The sequence below is a fragment of the Symphalangus syndactylus genome, chromosome 18 (genome assembly GCF_028878055.3).
Source record: "Symphalangus syndactylus isolate Jambi chromosome 18, NHGRI_mSymSyn1-v2.1_pri, whole genome shotgun sequence".
NCBI lineage: Eukaryota > Metazoa > Chordata > Mammalia > Primates > Hylobatidae > Symphalangus > Symphalangus syndactylus.
The window spans coordinates 66,639,835-66,658,627 of NC_072440.2; the positions used below are offsets into that span (position 1 = coordinate 66,639,835).

The window sequence follows — 18,793 nt, forward strand, 5'->3', positions numbered from 1 at the left end:
GGAAGGTAGGGGGGTTTAGGTGTGGAAGGTGGAGGGGGGTTAGGTGTGGAAGGTAGAGGTATAGAAGGTGGGGGTTTAGGTGTGGAAGGTGGAGGGGGGTTATGTGTGGAAGGTGGGGGGTTTAGGTGTGGAAGGTTGGGGGAGTTAGGTGTGGAAGGTAGGGGGGTTTAGGTGTGGAAGGTGGGGGTTTATGTGTGGAAGGTGGGGGGTTTATGTGTGGAAGGTTGGGGGAGTTAGGTGTGGAAGGTAGGGGGGTTTAGGTGTGGAAGGTGGAGGGGGGTTAGGTGTGGAAGGTAGAGGTATAGAAGGTGGGGGTTTAGGTGTGGAAGGTGGAGGGGGTTTATGTGTGGAAGGTAGGGGGTTTACGTGTGGAAGGTTGGAGGAGTTAGGTGTGGAAGGTAGGGGCGTTTAGGTGTGGAAGGTGGAGGGGGTTTATGTGTGGAAGGTGGGGGGTTTATGTGTGGAAGGTTGGAGGAGTTAGGTGTGGAAGGTAGGGGGGTTTAGGTGTGGAAGGTGGAGGGGGTTTATGTGTGGAAGGTGGGGGGTTTACGCGTGGAAGGTTGGGGGAGTTAGGTGTGGAAGATAGGGGGGTTTAGGTGTGGAAGGTGGAGGGGGGTTAGGTGTGGAAGGTAGAGGTATAGAAGGTGGGGGTTTAGGTGTGGAAGGTGGAGGGGGGTTATGTGTGGAAGGTGGGGGGTTTATGTGTGGAAGGTTGGGGGAGTTAGGTGTGGAAGGTAGGGGGGTTTAGGTGTGGAAGGTGGAGGGGGGTTAGGTGTGGAAGGTAGAGGTATAGAAAGTGGGGGTTTAGGTGTGGAAGGTGGAGGGGGGTTATGTGTGGAAGATGGGGGGTTTACGTGTGGAAGGTTGGGGGAGTTAGGTGTGGAAGGTAGGGGGGTTTAGGTGTGGAAGGTGGAGGGGGTTTATGTGTGGAAGGTGGGGGGTTTATGTGTGGAAGGTTGGGGGAGTTAGGTGTGGAAGGTAGGGGGGTTTAGGTGTGGAAGGTGGAGGGGGGTTAGGTGTGGAAGGTAGAGGTATAGAAGGTGGGGGTTTAGGTGTGGAAGGTGGAGGGGGGTTATGTGTGGAAGGTGGGGGGTTTACGTGTGGAAGGTTGGGGGAGTTAGGTGTGGAAGGTAGGGGGGTTTAGGTGTGGAAGGTGGAGGGGGTTTAGGTGTGGAAGATGGAGGGGGTTTATGTGTGGAAGGTGGGGGGTTTATGTGTGGAAGGTTGGGGAGTTAGGTGTGGAAGGTAGGGGGGTTTAGGTGTGGAAGGTGGAGGGGGGTTAGGTGTGGAAGGTAGAGGTATAGAAGGTGGGGGTTTAGGTGTGGAAGGTGGAGGGGGGTTATGTGTGGAAGGTGGGGGGTTTACGTGTGGAAGGTTGGGGGAGTTAGGTGTGGAAGGTAGGGGGGTTTAGGTGTGGAAGGTGGAGGGGGTTTATGTGTGGAAGGTGGGGGGTTTATGTGTGGAAGGTTGGGGGAGTTAGGTGTGGAAGGTAGGGGGGTTTAGGTGTGGAAGGTGGAGGGGGTTTATGTGTGGAAGGTGGGGGGTTTATGTGTGGAAGGTTGGGGGAGTTAGGTGTGGAAGGTAGGGGGGTTTAGGTGTGGAAGGTGGAGGGGGGTTAGGTGTGGAAGGTAGAGGTATAGAAGGTGGGGGTTTAGGTGTGGAAGGTGGGGGGTTTAGGTAAGGAGGACACTGCAGCACACTGGTACAATGATGCAGAGGACTGGTCAGAAAACAGGTGAGGGTATCTGTGGTAGAAAAATCTGGCTGAGGAGGAAAGTACAATAGTTCCTGGGAAGATATGACGAGGATCTGGACTGAAGGGGATCAGGAGGAGGATTCGGTGAAGGAAGAAAGCACATTTAACAAATAAAGGCAACGTTCTGAGTGATATCGCGCAAGCAGGGCAAGCAGGGTAAGAGCTACTTAGAAACTCGTGAGTTAGCAGGGTCCCCCCTGGTGATTGCTGTCTACTGAGGGCTCACTAGGTGCATCACCAGGCTCTCCAGAACATCAGAGAACCCTCCCAGCTTCCCCATGAGGTGTAAGAAAATGGAGGCTCACCAGTTCCAGAATTGCTGATGGTTCCCCCTGGCGGGTGATATCCCGCTAGCAGGGCAAGCAAGGTAAGAGCTACTTAGAAACTCGTGAGTTAGCAGGGTCCCCCCTGGTGATTCCTGTCTACTGAGGGCTCACTAGAACATCAGAGAACCCTCCCAGCTTCCCCGTGAGGGGTAAGAAAATGGAGGCTCACCAGTTCCAGAATTGCTCATGGTTCCTCAGCCAGATGCTGGTGGAGGTGGGAGTGGATAAAGCCTGTCTGCTTCCCACATCAAGGCCCTTTCCCACTGACTGCTGCATTCTCTACCTTCTGCCCTGAATCTGCACCACCCACCATTAGTGGAAGGAGGAAATCAGCCACCCTTGCCTTCATTCCACAGTCTTTGCTAAGCATCTGAGCTAGGTCTGTGAAGGGGTAGACCTTAGACGAAGGTCTAGGGTAAGCTGGGGCCATGGTGGGTGTGAGAGGCTAAATAGTCCTGTGGTTGTGAGTATGAGTATATAAAGTGGGGTAAGGAGTGTAACAGCTGAAGACATTTGAATAAGGAGATGACAGGATACTGGAAAAGGTGTAATGAGAGGATTACTGAAGCAAGAACAAGGGGCTTTGTTTTTACCATGACTAACATGAAGTGGCCATCAGATACCAGGCTGGTGATGTCTGGAGACAACACAGTCGGCTAGACTGGTCTAGGGGGAGACAGTGAAGCCTAGGACAGGCTTTCCCTGGCACACATATTAGATGCCAAGAAATATCTATTGACTCATCTATTGCCTTTTAACCATTCATTGTCTTTTCAACCTGTGTTGGGCTCTTGACACATTTTTTGATTTTTCATTTTATATTATTTCCTGAATAGCTTGGCCTAGGGTCTTGCTGGAGGCTAAGGAGAGAGTTCTATGTTCTCCACTCAACTGGAAGAAGAAAATAATGAGGTCTGAAAAACAACAGCTACAGGAAGCAGGGAGGCAGCGCTTATCTCAAAAACCAACGTAAAGAATCCTGTTGGAGATAAGCAGTGAATTTGCCATTGGTGGAATAGATCCCTTTCTCTAGGAATAAAAAAATGGGTTTCACTTTGGTAACGGCTATTCAACATAAACACTGATTTCCTTCCCACTCTTCACACTTGCTAAGGGACAAACCTGTGTGCAATGGCTTCCTGGAAGAGGTGCATTCGATCCCAGTACGTTTCCGGTTCAAAGCCTGAAAGGAAAATAAGAATAAATATTGGGTTGTGATCACAAGGTTTGTAATTCTCTCTGGGCCAGTCTTCCATACCCTTTACTACTCTTGGCAATCAGTCCTCCTGAGCCTAACCTCTGCTTCTCCATACTACGCCCTTTGGGAAAGACTGGCCTCTATCCCACGGGTCAAAGAAAGAATAGCTGTGTGTTCACACCATCCCTCCCCCCAAGCTATAGCTGGGTCTAGGAAGGTGGAGTCCTTAGCAGTCAGTGTGAGCTACCAGAACTCAATATAAGGCTCATTTGAATGACTCTTATACCCAAAGCTGAAAGGAGCATGACATTAAAGTACAAACAGAATATAAACTGTAAATGCATGTTAGTTGCCATGGTCATAGCTCACTGCAGCCTTGAACTCCTGGGCTCAAGTGATCCTCCTACCTTAGTCTCCCAAGTAGCTAGGACCACAGGCATGCACCACTATGGCCAACTAATTTTTTTTTTTTTTTTTTTGAGGGAGAGTCTTGCTTGGTCACCCAGGCTGGAATGCAGTGGTGCGATCTCGGCTCACTGCAACCTCGGCCTGCCGGGTTCAAGTGATTCTCATGCCTCAGCCTCCCGAGTAGCTGGGATTAGAGGCATATGCCACCACACCCGGCTAATTTTTGTATTTTTAGTAGAGACGGGGTTTTACCATGTTGGCCAGGCTGGTCTTGAACTCCTGACCTCAAGTGATCCGCCTGCCTTGGCCTCCCAAAGTGCTGGGATTACAGGCGTGAGCCACCGTGCCCGGCCCCAACTAATTTCTACATTTTTAAATTGTTTTAATTTTTAAATCTTTTTGTAGAGATGGCATCGCACTATGTTGTCCAAGCTGGTCTCAAACTCCTGGCCTCAAGTGATCCTCCCACCTCTGCCTCTCAAAGTGCTGGGATTACAGGCATGAGCCGCTGTGCCCAGACCATGTAAGCTGCTTCTAAGGAACAACAACCACCCCCACTTTTTTTTTTTTTTTTTTGAGACGAAGTTTTGCTCTTGTTGCCCAGGCTGGAGAGCAATGGCACGATCTCAGCTCACCACAACCTCCGTCTCCCAGGCTCAAGCGATTCTCCTGCCTCAGCCTCCCGAGTAGCTGGGATTACAGGCATGTGCCACCGTGCCCAGCTAATTTTTGTGTTTTTGGTAAAGACGGGGTTTCAACATGTTGGCCAGGCTGGTCTTGAACTGCTCACCTCAGGTGATCCACCTGCCCTGGCCTCCCAAAGTGCTGGGATTATAGGCGTGAGGCACCACACTCGGCCCACCCCCACTTTTTTGTATTACCAATCTTCCCACAAGAAAGGGCAAATATTATAAGCTCCATTTTGGGGGTAGGAAAATTGAAGCAAATAAATATAAAAATAAAAATTTGGGCCAGGTGTGCTGGCTCACACCTGTAATCCCAGCACTTTGGGAGGCTGAAGTGGGCGGATCACCTGAGGTCAGGAGTTTCAGACCAGCCTGGCCAACATGGTGAAACCCCATCTCTACTAAAAGTACAAAAATTAGCTGGGCATGGTGGTGCATGCCTGTAATCCCAGGTAATCAGGAAGCTGTGGCAGGAGACTCACTTGAACCCAGGAGGTGGAGGTTGCAGTGAGCTGAGATTGCGCCACTGCACTCTAGCCTGGGTGACAGAGCAAGACTCCATCTCAAAAAAACTAAAATAAAGTAAAATAAAATAAAAGTTTGAAGAGTAATCAGTTGGGGGAGGAGAGCAGAAAAGACAAGTCCCCTCCTCCATAACCCACTTTGTTACTCCAGCCTCATGCCTTCTGCAAGGCTGTTGCTGAGGACCAAGAGTGGAGGGGGAAGGGTGCAGGGCTGGGGAAGACTGTTGCACAGCACCAGAGGACAGAGCTCGGGCTGCTCTCAGGGAGGAGGTGCTGAGGGCTGGGGTGGTAATTGCACAGCCATCCCAAAGACAAGAGTGCCTGCGGTGGTTTTGCTAATCTTTCCACATTTGGAATTTTCTACCTGGGATGGATTTGAGGATTCAGGGCAACTAAAGAGCAAAAAGCCAGGCACAGTGGCTCACGCCTATAATCCCAGAACTTTGGGAAGCCGAGGCAGGCAGATCACCTGAGGTCAGGAATTCAAGACCTTCCTGGCCAACGTGGTGAAATCCCATCTCTACAAAAATACAAAAAAAATTACCCAGGCATGAATGGCGTGTGCCTGTAATCCCAGCTACTCAGGAGGCTGAGGCAGGAGAATCACTTTAACCCGGGAGGCGGAGGTTGCAGTGAGAGGACATCACGCCACTGCATTCCAGCCTGGGTGACAGAGCCAGACTCTGTCACACACACACACACACACACACACACACAAAAAAAAGAAAAGGGCAAAAAGCAGAACAGACTTTGGCTTTAAACAGAGAAAATCCACACACACAGCACATTCTTGTCAGATTTTTAAGATTTTGAATTTGCTGCTATAGGAAATGGCAAGAACAAAAAGAGAAGAGGCACAGAAGCAAGAAAATCGATTTTTAGATTCAAATCCTTATTCCTTTAAACTGGGACCCTTTCTGCAGCTGTAACCATGGCAACCAACAGAGGCTGCTGGTCTTGAAGACTGAGTTACAACTGGCAGGGAAAAACAACTTGCACAAAAATGTCCTCCAACGCCAGCCCTGTGGGCAATCCTGTGCTGTTATAGCAAAGGTGGAAAACCCCCAAAGTGTCTTTGGACAGTGTTGGGGGAAGATCTCTCTGTTCCCTCAACATAATAGAAACAATAGTACCAGGAGCTGCTTGGCTTAAAACTGTCCCATATGAACACAATCATCCCGCATTTCAGGACTGCATAAATGGTCCTCTCTCAGCCACACCACTGTGAAGTTAAACAAGAACATGTGTGTTTCAAGGGGGCTTTGTAAGCTCTGTGTGTCCCACAGTCTATAGCCTCCAGCAGGTAGGGCCTCTGTGGGGCTGGCTTGGGACCCCGATTATCACTTAGAACATTGTGTCTATAAAAAAAATCTTCCAAACTGTAAACAAAAAATACACGGATGGGCTTTTGGAAGAAAAGCTGTTTGCACCATGAGGGCAGCCTGTCACATGGAAATTGCAGGAATACTTAGCTTGACCTAATCCACTTGGGGAGATCTCCTTATCTTTTGGACCGGTTCTCTGCTGCTGATCACGACACAGACTTACAAGGGCACAAGAAGAAAGCATCTCTCTTACGTCAAACGTTATTTCCTTCACAGTTCTAATCTTTATACCTGAGAAACCTCATAGCTCCTGATGTATCAGCATCAACCCTAGCTTTGCGTTTTAAAAAAGATCATCTGTGAACTCATCGAAAGCTTTGTAGGAGCTATTTATATGTGCATCCGCAATGAGCACTTGGTAATAAAAAGCTATATGCTGTGTCAAGTACAGCTCGTCTTTGATCTGTCCTAAACCTGCCCTCAGGGTTCTGGGCTCTGGGGTGGAGCAGCAGGTCCAGGCTGACCCTGGGTACTCCTTCTGATTGAAAACCTTTCCCAGAGGGAAGGGCTCTGATTTGGGTCCTGCTATCATCCTCTGATCCTGCTTTGTCTTCCCTGAGACGCATGACTCGAGTCACACACACCATTCCAGAGGCTGACACGCCACAGCTTTGCACAAAAGGATGCTGTTTCCTGTTTTGCTTTTCATGCCCTCCCTTTCCTGGCCTTTTTGCACGAAATAGCATATGTAGGTCTCCCGTGAGGTTTAAATCCCTGCAGCCCAAACCAGTTAGGCTCGAGCATATGAAAGGACAGCGTGGGAGAACACCAGTGCTGCCTGTGATTTATAGAGTTTAGCACCCTCTCCCACCCACCACTTTGCTCCCGGCAGCTCTAGACACTCTCATTTTAGGAATAAGGAATTCGAGACTCAGAGACATGAAATGTCCAGGGTTATCCAGCCACTAAGTCAAGAACCAGGACCCTTTAGAACCTTGATCCTTTTGGCCCCCTGTTGAAAGGCTATCCCTTTTCCCTAGTCCGTGTTGACTGGATACCCAGAGTGGTGTCCTTGTTAGGGACAGGGTCTTACTGGTTGAGACAGAACCTCCAGAAGGGAGCATTTCTTACTATCAAAAAGGTGCTCGCTGCCCTCCTTGAGCAAGCAGTTGATGTTGAGTGGGATGAAGAGCTGGGCACGAAGGGGGTCGCCATACAGGTAACTGGGCAGTGCAAAAGGCCCCTCCAAAACTGGAACCAACAAGAAGCCACAGGAGGTGGCTTTCCGATGCCAACCTTGGACCTGGCGGAAAGTACAGAAACAAACATATCATCTCCAAGTTCTTTCAAACAAGAGAAAATACTTCTCAAGGAGGAAACCCACCAGAAAGGCAGCATGCATATTGATTTGCATGCTCATTTATTCATGTTTGCTGGCTGCAAATTGGTCCTGGACAGGCAAAAATGCAGTTTAACATCCTGACAAATACTAGACAAACTGTGAGCTAAGCACACAGCTCATCTTTACGGCCCAGACTTCTGTACCTTCGGTGTTTCTTTTAGAAAGAATGGTCTGCAGAGAGTTGAAATCCTTCCCATTCTAGGGGATGTTGGAGAAAGGTCACAGGATAGAGGTTAAGTCCTTCTAATTTTGTCCTTTTCTTTTTTTTTTTGAGACAGTCTTGCTCTGTTGCCCAGGCTGGAGTACAGTGGCCAGATCTCAGCTCACTGCAACCTCCGCCTCCCGGGTTCAAGCAATTCTCCCGCCTGAGACTCCCAAGTAGCTCGGACTACAGGCGTGCACTACCACGTCCAGTTAATTTTTGTATTTTTAAGTAGAGACAGGGTTTTGCCAGTTGGCCAATATGGTCTCGAACTCCTGACTCAGGTGATCGCTGGCCTCAGCCTCCCAAATGCTAGGATTATAGGTATGAGCCACTGCGCCCAGCCTAATTTTGTACTTTACCAGGAATTTAATAAGTTCAAGGTACCAAATAGGAAAACAACTCACTCAGGCTGGCTGAGAGAAATGTGACAGAGGGTGGGAAACGACCACGGTGACTTCTGATAATGGTAAGCCCTGACCTGACAGAGTGAGAGCCACTCTCTGGCAGACTCCCGAATCCTATCTGTCCAAAGATAAGAACAAAAGTTACTGGGGCAAAAAGATAAACCTACCATCAGTAACATTTTCTTAGGGAACAGTAGCAATTTTCTAGATCTTGAGATACTCTTTTTAACCATAAAAATGATGTATGTTAAAAAAAAAAAAGGTTGATCGATGTGGCTCTGGCATACAGATGATTTTTGTGTCAAGTATTATTTCCAGAAAAACACAGTTGGGACATAGCTTGACTTAAACAAATGATTATGTAAAAAATTAAAGGGTACCACCCTTATCTTTTCTCTCAGGGAAAGTTCATAACAAAAATAACAACAAAAAGCCAAGATCTCTGTCTGACCGAAATAATTCCTAAGGCTTGGTCAAAAACCTTTTTATTTTATGTAGTATTTGTCCCAATAAAATCTGATTTTTAACAAATGTGGACATTGCCTTAAAATAATAATTAGCTTACATACACTGAAGTTTTAAAAGCTTAATAAAATAATGATAAACAGATTAGCAGCTTTCAGTGGGTTTTACATGAACAGATGTGAAAAGCGTACTTTATGGAGACAGTTGCTAAATTCCTCTAAGGAAATGAACACTGTCTTTCCTGCCCAACTGTAACTATATGTGTGTGTCTATGAAAGCTGTGGTCATGCTGTTTTGGGATATGCTTATCTAGTAGGGCCAGCAAGCCTACTGGGTCAGAGAGTTAGTTTTACCTGAAAGAAGTGGTCATGCTGGTATCAGTGAGCTGGGGAAGAGCTGGTGTCCTCTGTGAGCTGAGCAGAATGAGCAGCAGGCTGTCTTTTTTTATTTGGACCTTAAGGATGTTCCCCAGATGAGAGTCTTTCCAAGGGAGGGGCCCTTGAAGATGCTAATGCCATGTGGAGGCAGACAGAGACCCGGAAAAATTGCTTTCCCAGGATACCATGTTTTGTGGGACAAAACTTAGCCTATGAGCTCTGGACAAAAAAAAAAAAACCTGCTGGCTCATGCTGTACTCATTTCTCTTTGCTTATCTCCTAGCTTTTAGTAAACTCTTTTTGAACTTCCCAGCTGTTCTCTGTTGTATGAAGAGATGGCTGGGCTGGTGTTGAGAGAAGCGAGATTCAGTAGAAGCCACAGAAGAATATTCTTTTTGGCTATATTGGAGAGTGTATAAAAAGGAGTGGCGGACTATAAAGATGGTTAAGGAGCTCTCCTGGAAGATACTGACAACTTGGCTAAGGAGTGAGCACTGCGATGGGGGATGGTCAGGTATGGCTTCTTAGTGTAGGAGCAGTGAATGGCCTGATTAGAGATGCAGGCCAGGATGAACTAGAAGGAGAAAGGACAGTCAGGAAGACCAGTTAAAACAGGGCTTCTCAACCTTGGCACTTGTGACATCTTGGGCTGGTTGTTCTTTGTTGTGGGGGCTGCCCTGTGCATTATAGGATGATGAGCAGCTTTGCTGGTCTCTACCCACTAGACGCCAGTAGCACCCACCCTGCCTTCACCCCTTTCTTTCTTTTTCTTTTTTTTTTTTTTTGAGACAGATTCTCGCTCTGTTGCCCAGGCTGGAGTGCAATGGCGCGATCTCGGCTCAGTGCAACCTCCGCCTCCCAGGTTTAAGTGATTCTCCTGCCTCAGCCTCCCGAGTAGCTGGCATTATAGGCAGTGCGCCACCACGCCTGGCTAATTTTTTGTATTTTTAGTAGAGAAGGGGTTTCTCCATGTTGGTCAGGCTGGTCTCGAACCCCCAACCTTAGGTGATCCTCCCACCTCGGCCTGGGATTACAGGCATGAGCCACTGCGCCCAGCCTTCTTTTTTTTTTTTCTTTTTATTTTTTCTTTTTTTTTTTTAAGATGAAGTCTCACTCTCATCCAGGCTGGAGTGCAGTAGCATGATCTCGGCTCACTACAACCTCCATCTCCCAGGTTCAAGTGATTCTCATGCCTCAGTTTCCCGAGTAGCTGGGACTACAGGCGTGCACCACCATGCCTGGGTAATTTTTGTATTTTCAGTAGAAACAGGGTTTCACCATGTTGGCCAGGCTGGTCTTGAACTCCTGACCTTGAGTGATCTGCCTGCCTCGGCCTCCCAAGGCGTGAGCCACCGTGCCCAGCCACCCCTTTCTGTCTTCAGATATTGCCAAATGATCCCGGGTGGCAAAATCGGCCCAGGTAAAGAACCACTGAGTTCAAAGCAGTGATGTTTATTAACAGGGGACTGGCTAACTATGGTGTAAACAAATAATAGAAAACTCTCCAGCCCTTAAAAACAACGAGGCAAAACAAAAACAAACAAAAATCCCAATAACAATAATAATAAAAAAAACCCCAAGGCAGATTTATTTGTACTGACATGGAACACATAGGTGATAGAAAAAATGCAATGTAAGTAGTATGTATCCAATGCTACCATCTCTGTTGAAAAAAAAAAAAGTAACATGATTTTGTCCATGCTTAGAACCTCTCTGGAAGTTTACTCAACAAAGCGGAAGTAGATCCCAGGGAATGAGAGTGGGAAACAGACTTACTTTTCACTCTAAACCAGTGATTCTCAACAGGGAACAATACTCCCCCTTCCTAGGGACATGTGGCAATATCTGGAGACATTTTGATTACCACACCTGGGGCTGTGCTACTAGCATTTAGTGGGTAGAGGCTAGGGTTGTTGCTCAATTTCCTAAAAGGTGCAGGACTCCCCCACAGAGAATTATCTGGCCTCAGATGTCAATAGTGCTAAGGCTAAGAAACCCTGATTCTACCCTTTTTGATTGCTTGAAATTTTTACTATGTTTAAATTTTTTAAAAAGGTTACTCCAATAGTCCCGATGAATGGTAATAAAAGCCTGAACTAAAAAATTAAAGTGACATGAATCTCTATCAAGCATCTCCATGCCCCACTGTGAGGTGAGCCAAAGGCCTGACAACATGCATGAAGGTTCTCACCATCTCAAAGAGTACTGCTGCGGTCACTGCCATCCAGTGCAGCTTGATCTCAAAGGCTGCATTCAGAGAAAAGTTGCCATGGTAATAACAGCTGCACCACTCCAGCCGGTCTGTGCGGTTGTTCACGTCAACATCCAGGGTCACAGTCCTCTGCTCTGGGACAGTGGCAGCTATGTCAGCACACAGGAGGGGCCCCAAGAGAGTGAGAAAAGGAGTGGGATGAAGAAGAACAAATAACTAAGTATCCAGATATGAAACTATATACAAGTGCCTAAAAGAAAACTGCAGATTCTAGAAGTTTCCTGGAAATCATCTAGAGATTGGAAAACTTTCTGTAAAAGGCCTCATTATAAATATTTTACATTTTGTGAGACATATGGTTTCTGTTGCAACTACTCAACTCTGCTATTGTAGTGCAAAAGCAGCCACGAACGTTACATAATGAATGTGCCTGGCTGTATTCCAATAAAACTTTATAAAAGCAGACTGAGTTTTAGGGTGGTTAAACTATGCTGTAGGATATCATGTTAGATATGTGTCACTGTACATTTGTCCAAACCTATAGAATATACAACACCAGCCGGGCACAGTGGCTCACGCCTGTAATCCCAGCACTTTGGGAGGCCGAAGCGAGCGGATCACCAGGTCAAGAGATCGAGACCATCCTGGCCAACATGGCGAAACCCCATCTCTACCAAAAATACAAAAATTAGCTGGGCATGGTGGCGCACACATGTAGTCTCAACTACTCGGGAGGCTGAGGCAGGAGAATCGCTTGAACATGGGAGGCAGAGGTTGCAGTGAGCCGAGATCGTGCCATTGCACTCCAGCCTGGCGACAGAGCGAGACTCTGTCTCAAAAAAAAAAATAATAATACAACACCAAGAGTGAACCCTAAAATGTAAACCATGGATATTCTGGGTGACAATGATGTCAATGTAGGTTTCTGGATTGTACCTTGTAAAAAATGGACTACTCCATCTGGGGATATTGATAGTGGGGGCAGCAGGTTGTGGGGGTGGAGGTCAAAGGATGCATAGTAATTTTCTTTCTTTTTTAGAGATGGAGTCTCACTCTGTCACCCAGGCTGGAGTGTAGTAGAGTGATCTTGGCTCACTGCAACCTCTGCCTCCCAGGCTCAAGTGATTCTCTTGCCTCAGTCTCCCAAGTAGCTGGGATTACGGGCATGCGCCACCACACCCGGCTAATTTTTGTACTTTTAGTAGAGACGGGGTTTTGCCATGTTGGCCAGGTTGGTCTCAAACTCCTGACCTCAGGTGATCCACCTGCCTCAGCCTCTCAAAGTGCTGGGATTACAGGCTTGAGCCACCATGCCCGGCCAGATGTACAGGAACTTTCTATTAGATTCTGCTATGAACTGAAAACTGCTCTAAAAGAAATAGTCAATTATAAACGAACAAATGGCGAGCCAGATTTGGCTGCTTAAGCCATAGTTTACTTCTCCCTAAGTAATCCAACCCCTTCATTTACAGATGAGGAAATGGCAGCCCAGGGAGGGAAGATGCCTTGGTCAAGATCATGGAATCAGAACCTCAGCCAGGCTAAACCCCAGATCTTTTTATTTCAGTGACCTATGAAGAAACACAATGGGCAAACAGCGCAGACCACCAGTGACAAGTCTTGGTTTTCAGGTTTCAACCCAGGAAGACAGTAGTTCTATAATCTTTTCTCAAGAAATGAAATCTTATAATGAAGCTTAACAGCCTGTCCTGTCATTGACATGTTGCTCAAGGATGCTGGGCGAGTACCAAGCTTACTCATCCTATCTGGGACTTCTGCTCAGAAATCCTACTCAAGATAGGATGTTTTAGAGACATGTCAGACAATCAAGTTCCTGACCAGGCTAAGGCCCTAAAATACGCTCAGAAGCAAAGAAAAGGTCAGGCTTCTGTTCTGTCTGGCTGGGCACTGCCAGACCTAGGGTTTCTTGTTGTTTTTTTCCTCCCTGAGGCACAGTCTTAAGAGATCCTGAGAACATGTGCCTCCAGACCTAGGGTTTCTATAAACTATAATCTGCCCCTGATTCTCCCTTACCCCCAAGAATTCAACAGTTTTCTTCAGCTGAAGTGGTCAGTTTAGTTCTGGGTTCTGCAGATAGAACCCTTGAGTGGGTTTTTCTCACTGACAAGGATAAACAGCTCGAGTCAGCAACTTTAATGAGCTTCTGTTGTAAGGCAGGAGAGCTCCAGCTAGATCACTAATGGCATTCAGGCAAACTGAATGACATTCAGGCATTCGGCTGCCAGAGGTACCACTCACCATTCTCTCAAAAGACTAAGTCCAGGGAGTGTGGTTAGCAAGATGAATATGAGAGCAGGGATTAACTAAAAGTTGACAGAAACTGGAGAAAGAGAACGCCTGAAAGAGCTGCTGAGAGCTAAATTAATTGAATGTGGCTGAAAGGATGAGTTGATAAAGATAATGTAAAGATAATGATTTTAAGTGATATGCTCTTTGCTTTTGCATTAAGAGGTAATTAAAGAGAAAGGACTAGAACACGTTACTGTCGATGACTTGGTGGCTGAAATCACTCCAAAAGGCAGAGCCCTAGTACTTGACAGTTTAAAGGAGCTCCTACAAAAACTAAAAGCATTCCCTGCTCAGCCTGTCAGTCTTTAAGATTGACCTAGATTGTGTTGTTCTGTGTTATTATTTTTGAAAGTAATATCTGCCATAAATTAGAAAATGATTCCCAAAATAAAATTCATTTTTTAGCCAGGCATGGTGGCTCACGCCAGTAATCCCAGCACTTTGGGAGGCCAAGGCGGGCAATCACCTGAGGTCAGGAGTTCAAGACCAACACGGAGAAACCCCGTCTCTAACAAAAATATAAAAAATTAGCCAGGCGTGGTGGTGCATGCCTGTAATCCCAGCTACTCGGGAGGCTGAGGCAGGAGAATCGCTTGAACCTGGGAGGCAAAGGTTGCAGTGAGCCGAGATCGCACCATTGCACTCTAGCCTGGGCAACAAGAGTGAAACTCCATCTCAAAATAAAATAAAAATTTAAAAAATCTTTTTTTTTTGAGACAATCTCACTTTGTTGCCCAGGCTGGAGTGCAGTGGCGTGATCTCAGCTCACTGCAACCTGGGCCTCCCCAGGTTCAGGAGATTCTTGTGTCTCAGCCTCCCAAGTAGCTGGGCCTACAGGTGCACGTCACCACGCCCAGCTAATTTTTGTGTTTTAATAGAGTTGGGGTTTCCCCGTGTTGGCCAGGCTTGTCTCGAACTCCTGGCCTTAACTGATCTGCCCACCTCGGCCCCTGAAAGTGCTGGGATAATAATGAGCCACGACGCCTGGCCAAAATCCCTTTTTGTATGATGATATATGGTTTTCAGTAGTGTTATCTACATTGTATTGATTTTTTCCCCCAAATGTGTTATTTTAATAAATAGCTCATGAATGGAAAAACAAACAAACAAAAACCTAGAACATGCAAATGGGAAAAGTTCTTGATTTGGAGCTGGAAGATCTAAGCTCTGCCATTTAGTAACCACTGTCTCAGAGAGCATTGCTTCACCTCTCCTGGTTTAGTTCCTGAACTACAAACTGAGATGTGCCAGCCCAGCTGCTTCATAGAGACAGGATGAGAATCAGGTGAAGCATGGATGAGAAAGGAGTGTGGACCTCCTCTCTTGCCTTCTCCAGCCACCTAACTTGTAACTCTCCTCTTTTCCTTCTGTTCCTGCTGGTCTTTTCTCCCAATTTAGGCCATGAGTTCACCAATGTTCAATCTGAGGCCTGTCTGTGCCGCCCATGGACACTGCTTGGCTGTCTGTGACATTTAAGGCTAAAGAACTTGGTCATTCCAATGCCAAAAGGCTCATCAAAACTAGATTCTGTCTCTACTTCATGTTCTGGATTCCTGATATTGCCAGAATAATCCTTTACTCAGCCAAAACCAAAAGAAGTTTTGGCCAGGTGCGGTGGCTCACGCCTGTAATCCCAACACTTTGGGAGGCCAAAGCGGGTGGATCATGAGGCCAGAAGATCGAGACCATCCTGGCTAACAAGGTGAAACCCCATCTCTACTAAAAATACAAAAATTAGACGGGCATGGTGGTGGGCACCTGTAGTCCCAGCTACTTGGGAGGCTGAGGCAGGAGAATGGCGTGAACCTGGGAGGTGGAGCTTGCAGTGAGCTGAGATTGCGCCACTGCACTCCAGCCTGGGCAACAGAGCGAGACTCTGTCTAAAAAAAAAAAAAAAAAGAAGTTTTGCCCTCTGGTCTTGGACACTGTGTGTTTCTTCCCAAGTGAAAAGTCTGTGTCACAAAGACAACGATACTCAATAAATACCAGCAGTGGCCTCATGCATCTCTTCTCTCCCATCTGGCATGTTAAGTTCAGAACATACTGGCCTGGGTCAGGAAGTACGCTGCTCAACCAAGTGGTTACAGGCTGAAGATAATACTGGCCCTGTACTTTGGGGTTAGATTTGGCAGTACATGTTTCTAGCAGGATTATGATGTTGATAAAGATATGAGCCTAGCTGAGTTCAGCTTTTGGTAAGTTCATTGAATCATTACGTGAGTTCCATGACCAACAACTTATTCACACATGACCAATAAATATATGCAAGCCCCCAGAGGAGGAATAGGCTGAACATCCTTCACCCAGGTCAGAGCTAGGGGGTTAACAGTAACCTGGGGAAGGGGACAGTGTCAGCAGAGGAGAAAAATGCAACCCCAGGTAGGGGAGTGATACTCTACGTAACAGTCAGAGGTTCCCAGGTACAGAACAAGCAGTCTTGGGAGTGAGTTCCATGTTGAGGGAGGTTTTCAAAGAGAAGCTTGCTCCCCACTTATCAGGAGTGCTGCAGAAAATATTTAAGTGTCAGGGTTTGGACAGAGGTATTCTAAATTCCCTTCTGATCCCAAAATCCAGTGGGCCATCAAGAAAGGCTGGGGCCGAGCGCAGTGGCTCACACCTGTAATCTTAGCACTTTGGGAGGCCGAGGTGGGAGGATTGCTTGAGCCCAGGAGTTCAAGACCAGCCTGGGCAACAAAGACCCTGTCTGCACAAAATATCAAAAAATTAACCAGGCATGCTGGCACATGCCTGTGTTCCCAGCCACTTGGGAGGCTGAGACAAGAGGGTTACTTGAACCCAGGAGGCTGAGGTTGCAGCAAGCTAGGATCATGCCACCGCACTCCAGCCTGGGCAACAGAGCAAGACTCTGTGTCAAAAATACAAACAAAGAGCCGGGCGTGGTGGTTCACTACTGTAATCCCAGCACTTTGGGAGGCCAAGGCAGGTGGATCACCTGAGGTCATGAGTTTGAGACCAGCCTGACCAACATGGTGAAAGCATATCTCTACTAAAAATACAAAAAAATTAGCCAGGCGTGGTGGTGCACGCCTGTAATCCCAGCTTCTTGGGAGGCTGAGGCAGGGGACTTGCTTGAAACTGGGAAGCGGAGGTTGCAGTGAGCTGAGATCACACCACTGCACTCCAGCCTGGGCAACAAACAAAACAAGACTCCGTCTCCAAAAAAAAAAAAAAAAAAACCCACAAACAAAACAAAACAAGGAGGCTGAGAAAGACAGGCATGTGAGTGGGGCTTAAGGGCTACAGGGCTGCTGCTTCTAGAGTCTCAGATGCTCCTGCTGCTTTCCAGGTGAGCAGCCCAGGGTGACCGCGATGAGAAAGTGGGAGCCCCCATGAGCCAAGCCAGAGAAGGTCATGCGTCAACTTCAGGCATTTCAAAACAGACTTGCAATGCTAACTTCCAACTTAGTATCCTAAGTGTTTAAAAAGGAACATGTCGAAACAAAAAAAGGGACAGGTCACAAATGATACACAGGCCTTCTTCCACCTATAAATCATGTTATTTTTTTTCTGAAGAAAAACCCAAACACTGAAGACAGCTCAATTTAAAGAAAACAGATCTTCCCCACGTAAGTAAATGACACAGTAAAAGACTATATTCTAACCTGAAAAAATGCTGGGAAGAAACCTCTCATATCCTAACACAAAGGGCTGAGAGCTGTTATTGGATAGAATTAGCTGTAATATGGCCATATCAGGTTTAAAAGGAAAAGAAACCCATTTCTTTTGGGAAGATGGATGGGCAAGAGGCTGATGGAATGGAATTCCTTGTAACAACTATGGAAACCACTGGAAAGCTAATAAAAGGATGTTTTCCCAGGAAACATGCACACACACAAAACTCTGCCTAGTTCCAGATTCACTGACCCCCTAAAGCCCACACAAAGACCCCAGGAGAAGAACACCTGTTTAATAAACTACCTGCTATGGACATAAATCCTCTCTTCTTCCCGAATCTCCCTATTTTTTGGACATATGGCTTTTTTCTTTTTTTTTTTTTTTTTTGAGACGGAGTTTCGCTTTTGTTGCCCAGGCTGGAGTGCAATGGCGCAATCTTGGCACACTGTAACCTCTGCTTCCTGGGTTCAAGCAATTCTCCTGCTTCAGCTCCCGAGCAGCTGGAATTACAGGTGCCCGACACCACACCCGGCTAATTTTTTGCATTTTTAGTAGAGACGGGGATTCACCGTGTTGGCCAGGCTGGTCTCGAAATCCTGACCTTAGGTGATCCATCCACCTCGGCCTCCCAAAGTGCTGGGACTACAGGCGTGAGCCAACACACCCGGCCTATGTCTTACTTTTCTATATACTGCCTCTCTCTCTCTCTTTTTTTTTTTTTTTGAGATGGAATCTCGCCCTGTCGCCCAGGCTGGAGTGTAATGGCACGATCTCGGTTGCTCACAACCTCCATCTCCCAGGTTCAAGCAATTCTCCTGCTTCAGCCTCCCGAGTAGCTGGGATTACAGGCACACGCCACCACGCCACGCTGATTTTTTGTATCTTTAGTAGAGATCTTCAGTAGAGACAGGGTTTCACCATGTTGGCCAGGCTGGTCTCAAACTCCTGACCTTGTGATCCGCCCACCTCGGCCTCCCAAAGTGCTGGGATTACAGGCATGAGCCACTGTGCCTGGCCTCTGTCTCTCTCTCTCTCTTTTTTTTTTTTTTCTTTGAGATGGAGACATATTTTTTCAGGCTGGAGTGCAGTGGTGCAATCTTGGCTCACTGCAACCTCCGCTTCCCAGGTTCAAGCAATTCTCATGCCTCAGCCTCACGAATAGCTGGGATTACAGGCGCATGCCACCACACCTCACTAATTTTTGTATTTTTAGTAGAGACGAGGTTTCACCATGTTGGCCAGGCTAGTCTCAAACTCCTGACCTCAAGTGATCTGCCTGCCTCAGCCTTCCAAAGTGCTGGGATTACAGCCGTGAGCCACCATGCCTGGCCTATACACTGCTTTTCTTTAAGCACTAAGAATTATCAAAGCTAAACTGAGATGATCTGAATCTCATCTTGAGCTGAAGACCAGAAGTCAGGAGAGGGTTTTACCAGCCTGCAGAAGGAGGCTTTGGAAACGAGGATATTCCTATAGAAACTGTCAACAGAGGGTTTTACCAGCCTGCAGAAGGTGAAGGCTTTGGAAACGAGGATATTCCTACAGAAACTGTCAAGAGA

General features: G+C 47.0%; 1 protein-coding gene and 1 pseudogene across 33 annotated transcripts in view; one reads left to right on the forward strand and one right to left on the reverse strand.

Annotated features, from left to right (window-relative positions):
* DEPDC5 (DEP domain containing 5, GATOR1 subcomplex subunit) overlaps positions 1–18,793 on the reverse strand; it is a 178,989-nt gene that overhangs the window by 16,502 nt on the left and 143,694 nt on the right. For 28 of the 33 annotated variants that reach the window (XR_010117147.1, XR_010117142.1, XR_010117141.1 and 25 more), the window contains 3 exons: positions 11,268–11,437; positions 7,355–7,526; positions 3,205–3,265 (listed from right to left, as the gene is read on the reverse strand). Coding sequence is in view for 21 of the 33 variants with exons in the window: in XM_063623482.1 (XP_063479552.1) it covers positions 3,205–3,265; positions 7,355–7,526; positions 11,268–11,437 (403 nt within the window). In the remaining 12 variants the exon portion in view is untranslated. Of the gene's footprint in view, positions 1–3,204; positions 3,266–7,354; positions 7,527–11,267; positions 11,438–18,793 lie in introns of those variants that run through there. The other 5 variants (XM_063623491.1, XM_063623487.1, XM_063623489.1 and 2 more) reach the window with 3 other exon arrangements.
* On the forward strand, positions 13,434–13,995 carry LOC129468495 (transcription and mRNA export factor ENY2-like; annotated as a pseudogene).